This window comes from Tetrao urogallus (assembly GCF_951394365.1).
Source record: "Tetrao urogallus genome assembly, chromosome: Z".
Classification (NCBI taxonomy): domain Eukaryota; kingdom Metazoa; phylum Chordata; class Aves; order Galliformes; family Phasianidae; genus Tetrao; species Tetrao urogallus.
Window position 1 is genome coordinate 56,316,132 of NC_136816.1, and position 6,000 is coordinate 56,322,131.

Genomic DNA, 6,000 nt, shown 5'->3' on the forward strand with positions numbered 1-6,000 from the left:
AGTTTTTCCTTTTTCTTTCTTGCACCTCCATTGAAATCTTTTAAGCTTTCTGATTTTTAAAATACATTTCTCTTCAGTACACATGAAAGAGGGAAGAAGATAAAAAGATAAGTGCTTTTAGGCAATGAAGTATGCTTAAATATGAGTAGTAGTATGTTGGTGAGTAGTCTGGGGAGAATACATAAACATTCTTTTTGCTTAGCATATTTTTTAAAAATACTATTTGTTAAGATTATATTAGAACTAGAAATAATGCATTTGTAATGCATAATTTGAAATAATGCATAAATAATGTATTTAAAAATAAATATTCCATGCACTTTTTTCCCCAACATCATTCACTATCCAGTATATTTCTACATGAGTCATTTTTACTTGCTTTCTTAAAGGAACTTTATAGTGGTAGCAAAGACTGCAATATCCTTGCATGGATACCAGCTCTTCGAGAACCAGTTCTTGATGATGTTTCAGAGAAGGTAATTAATATTTTTTCAGTTTGAACTGTTCTTTTTATAACTGTTGCACTTGGGTGGGAAATAGTTACATATGAAATAATTGTTCCATTATCAGAATTTTTACCAGCTGCTGATTTAGAGGAGAATCAGTGGTTGTTTTGGTACAGTCTTCTAGTTGCTGTGAGGTTTTGAGAGGGTTTTTCTTTCACAGTTGCATATAACCACTTTGTAGACTTCTAGCTTCACATTTCGTTAAAAGTAGTACTTCTCATTTGGCTATCGTCTCACAATTTCCACTTCAGGTTCCTTACTTTCACACCAAATATTTATGATGCAGGAATATTACAAAAAAAAAAAAAAAAAAAAAGACTCTAAACAAGCAAACTTTGATAACTAAGGGAAGACATTTGGGCTATTTCAGGGAAGATTCATCGATAATGTTTTCTAAGAAAGTATGTTTTTCCTCTTAGTACTAGAGTTGAGCCATAAAAATTATCCTTGCAGTTTGAGGTGGGGAGAAATTTGTAGATTTTGAGGAACTGAAACAGAATCAGTCTGGCAAACTGTACTTCTGTTAAAGAAATCAAGTTTCTACTGTGTCTTTTTTTGCTCATTTTGCTATGTTCTTGCTCACAGCATACAAAAATTCCAGTTTTAAAGTTATGAAATGTTTCATTTGTGGGAATGATCAGAGTTGAAGCAGTTTTGTGATGTTTGCTTCATTTAGGAGTGTAGATTATTTCAAAACTATCCTACATTTTAGCAAATTTTTTAAAGTAGCTTCAGAAGTTGGATAACCTAAAGCCAAAATGTGTTCAACTGACGTGAGGTGAAAACTTTTGCTTTGGCTAACAATTCTGCTGTGAGTTAATTATTTTTTTCTCTATGCAAAACAAAACGGCAACAGCAGCAACAACCACAGCAAAACATTGTTTGCCCAGCTGTGGCTGTAAGTGCTGTTTGAAGTTTGACATTACGGAGGTATTTTCTTAAACTGCAGCTGCTGTTTGCAAAGTTGGTAAGTCAGCACTGCCTCTGAAAGAAACAGTTCTGCTCCCTACTTCTCTGACACTAGTTACTATTATTTCTCACATTCTAGAACAGACATTGAATTTCCCTTAACGGTCAAAATAAGACCCCAGGATGGAATTAAACAAGGAAAACTGTTTTACCCAAAGTCAGAACTATGATTCAGTGCAACGCATGTCTGCACAAACTCTCAAGCTGAAGTGAGAACTAGTTATTAGATGTAAACAGAGGCCAAAATTACTTGAGAGCATGCTGCTAGGTTATTCTAGGCCAGTGAATTTCTGACTTAAAAACTGTTGACATAAAACAAACACAGTAATATCTATATGTCATAATTTAAATTCAGAAATATGTTAATTTCCAGTCAGTACTCCAGATCTTTTGGCTAAAGTGGAAATTAAACAGAGTACTGTTTCTTCTTCTAGTTTGTCTTGTCTGTATTGTCTTGTCTCTAATCAGCAGAATGGCCAAAGAGTTCTTTAAGAAAATCCATTAACCATGAGAGAGACAAGATAGTCTGCAGATAGATAGTGATTTAAGAAACGCCTTTAGCACTGCACTTATTTGATTTGATTTTTAATTAAGCCAACCACTGAGAGGATTTTTATTTTCTTTAGTCTCTGCGTCGGCAGCACTTAAATCCAGCGTATGAAGATGCGTGGAGCAGCAGTGATGGCGAAGACTGAATTTCAATTACATGCTGATACAACATTGACATTCAGGCACTGCATTCAAGGACTTTATCTGCAGAAGTGGATATTGGTAGATTTATTGTGACGGGATTCCTGATACTATTCTCTTAAAGCAGAGTCAGAAACGAGATTCTACTTCTTTCTTGTCTTCTTTCTTCCCTGTTACCTTTACCTCTAAAGATTTACTTTTTATGCTTTTTTTAAAAGATACTTTCCTTTACCCACTGGTCGTCTTTTTTCAGTATTGAACAACTGATAAAGGAAAATTTAAATCCCTTGGGACCAGTTAGCATTGCATTGTGGTTATCACTAATACATAAAGAGGTAACCCCTCATTTCAGAGAGATGATACAGAGGATTTTGCCTTAAGAAGGACTAACTCAGGGATACTTTTTTACAGTGTCTAGATGGAGGAGGCTGGGTCCATTTTCAACTGCTTATGTACTTTGGGAACTAACAGAATTTTGTGCTGTTCTTTTAAATTTTATCAGTTCTGCAAAAGTTTCTCTAGAAACGCAGTATTCAGTTCAGAAAGAGGCATAGTTGGGATCATTAATTCAGTATTTGTTTGGTGACCCCATCAGCTACTATCTTAATCTGTACTATAAAATTAAGAATAGAGGCTAGGGTTTCGTTAGGGTTTTTATTGCTGCTGTTAAGAGGTTTTTAAGATCAGCAAATAACAAAAAGTAACTTCTACAAATAACTCTCACATCCCTAGCCAACATGGAGAATTCATGGACAGAGACAGACATTACATACAGTGCAAGGCAAAGAAAGGATCACATTTTAAGTTAGACACAGAAAACCTAGTCCTTCAAAACTGCTTTCTTCTGAATTGATAGTCCTAAAGCTGGTCTGTTTTGGAAAGGAGGAGTTGTGTGGAATCACTGTCTAATTGCAGTCACTAGCTGTTGCCTGAGACATTGCATAATCACCAACTGGGGACTTGAGTTAGGCTAGACAGAAATGCAGTTTATTCAGGAAAAAAATAAAAAAACCTTTCCAAACCAGAGGTAATGGTAGGACAACAAACTCAGACAGAAGGAAAAAAATGTTGTATATATTAATGAAAGAAAATAAGTTAATCTTTTTATGATGTGTATCGTTAGTATGATTATTATGCATATTGTAGTTAATTCGCTGTCTTTTTGTATTTAATATTTATACAAGGTAACAACTGTCAATTTTTGTATCAGTGTAGAAGACAGAATAATGCAAAGTGAGAAGTGCACATGTCAGGCAAATGTAATAACTAAACAAGTTTGATATGTAATCTGAATTTGCTGGTGGATACAGAAAATTTAGCTTGCCCTATTAAATCAAGCCGTAAAGTGGAAAACTTCCCAGAGTTTCAGATTAAGTTAGTTTAAGGACCATGCTGCCACTTTCTGAGACTAGATGAGTGAATTTTCTACTTGTTAAAAAATGATCACTTTCATTACAGTAGTGGCTGTTCCACCTGAGAGTGGAAAACTTAGGGAACATATTTGAGGCAAAATTACGTGTTTTGATTTTTCTTTTAAAAAGTATGTGCTATTAAAGAGACCTCTCTGTGTGTTATAATTGTGCTTATAATTTGTGTATGCCAACTGTAGCTCATGTACTTGGTATCTGGATTTCTGAAATGCTGCTCGGTACGTCATAGCAGAGCTAGTTAGCAAAGAATAAATCCATTATTTTTTAAATCAGTTTTCAGTTGTGTGTAACATGACCATGGATTATGTTGAATTTAGGAAAGAAATAACCCACAAAAATGCATCCTCAATCAAACGAGGCCTGTGGGGATCTTGTAATGGTGTATAGAATGGGAGAGATGTAGAAATTTGAATGATTTAAGAAAGTAAACTGTAAAGCAAACCCATAAATGAGTGTTGCGTTACATTTTGTTGCTGTTTGTGTTTTGTTTTTGAATGGCCTTCCTCTCTCAGAGTTCCCTTTCATAAGTTTGCAAGTTTCTTCAGGTTTGTTTTTTCTCATAAGGTGTTCAGATGCAAACATGACAAGCCTGGTAAGGAAGCTACCATACCCTATTCTTGAAGTACTGTGCTGCTGATGCAGAAGAAGAATGCAGAAGTGCTCCACTGTTCCCCAGTGTCCCACCATCTACAGCCAGGCTTAGTGAGCGACGTTGCTTTCTGTTAGCCAATTCACAATTAAACAATTCTGTTAGAAGATGAGAATAATCAGAAATTTTCTAGCCATCCTTTTTGGACCAATAGCTCCGCTTATCAGTGCCAAAATAAATTTATTGTGCCTAATACAGTATAATATAGTTGTCCTACTGTGGGCAACTCTGTGTTTTTCCAGTTATCCAAATGCTTTCTGGGGCCTTGTCCCTGTGACTATAGTCTGAAAAACATATCCATTTAATTTTTTTTACTTCCTACTCCTCACTTCCCTGTGCTTTGAGTGCACAGGTGTTGAGATTGGAAGGGATTCTGACAATCACCTGTATCACTTCTTACAAGCCTCCAACTCCAACTTTTAGCCACTAATAGCAAGCCTCTGGGCATTGCATTTCACCTGTTCTGCAGTTTTATCTCTTACCTAGTCTACACTTCATCAGCTTACTTATAAGGGTGTTTTGAAAGAGTGTCAAAAGCCTTACTGAAGTCAAGGTAAGTGTAACCAACTGTTCATCTGCTCAGTTGGATATCATCATAGGAGGCTGGAAGGCTGATCAGTCATGATTTCCCCATCATACAGTCATGCTGACTGCTCCCAAACACTTTCTTGTTCTCATGTGTCTGGAAAAGGCTTCCAGGGCTACTTAAATTACATTGGCAGGAATGGGGATGAGGTTGACTGGCCTGCATTTGCCCTTCCTGAAGACAGGAGTGACCTTCCAGTTCTCAGAAACCTCTCTAGATTCTTATGACCTTTCCAAGATAACTGAGATTATCTTTGCAACAGTATCAGCCTACTTCCTCACCAGCAGTGGGTGCATCCAGTCAACCACCATGGACTTGTGTAAGTATTCCCTAGCTAGCTCTTCTTTTTGTTGCAGACTTTTGATTCATTTCACAGACTTGAGATTGCTAAAGGCCAATCTAATCAGTGAAGACAGTGCCAAAGAAGTACTTTGTACCACTTTACTATGTCCTTTGTCTCCATTTCACCTGCCCACATTTTCACGGGCCCACACTCACCCTAATCTCTCTTTGCTGCCTGTAAAAGGTTTTCTTTATTCATGTTCATCACCAGATTTAATTCCAGATGAGTTTGGATTTCTTAAACCCATACATGTATGCTTGGACTGGTTTGGTTTTTTTTAAATATTCTTCTACACTTCCACTTCTTTTGTGCTTCCTTCTTTGCATTTTGAGTTTTGTCAGGTTCTTGTTTTTCAACTGTGCAGATATCCTTCCACCTTTGCTTGATTTTCTGCAAGACGGGATGAACAGTGTTGGAACTTGGAGGAGGTGATCCTTGAAAACAAACCAGCTCTCCTGCATTCTTCTCCTGGGCCAAATTCTTTGAGATTATTCCTAATAAAATCTTGAGTAGGGACCTATTTGAAAATTCTTCATACAAAAGAGGTGATTCTCCCTCAGTATTTAGTATTGGTGCAGCCTCACCTTGAATATTGGATGCAGTTTTGGGCTTCACAATGTAGATAGGATGCTATGGTCCTTGAATATGTCTGAAGGGGGACAACAAAGCTGGTGACAAAGCTTGAAGCCATGTCCGGCAAAGAAATCTGAGGGCACTCAAGTGGCCCAGTCTGGAGAAGAGGAGGCTGAGAGTTGACTTCTTCTCCCTGCAGCTCCCTGAGGAGGGGAGGAAGAGGGAGGTGCTGGGCTCTGCTGCGGGAGCCAAGG

At 37.2% G+C, this 6,000-nt stretch overlaps 1 protein-coding gene across 1 annotated transcript in view; it reads left to right on the forward strand.

The window, feature by feature from the left end:
* ERCC8 (ERCC excision repair 8, CSA ubiquitin ligase complex subunit) overlaps positions 1–2,170 on the forward strand; it is a gene marked incomplete at both ends in the record, with an annotated part of 32,558 nt that extends 30,388 nt beyond the window's left edge. The window contains 2 exons of the mRNA XM_079548836.1: positions 390–476; positions 2,102–2,170. Coding sequence (XP_079404962.1) covers positions 390–476; positions 2,102–2,170 — 156 coding nt within the window. The remainder of the gene's footprint in view (positions 1–389; positions 477–2,101) is intronic.
* Between the last annotated feature and the right edge of the window lie 3,830 nt (positions 2,171–6,000).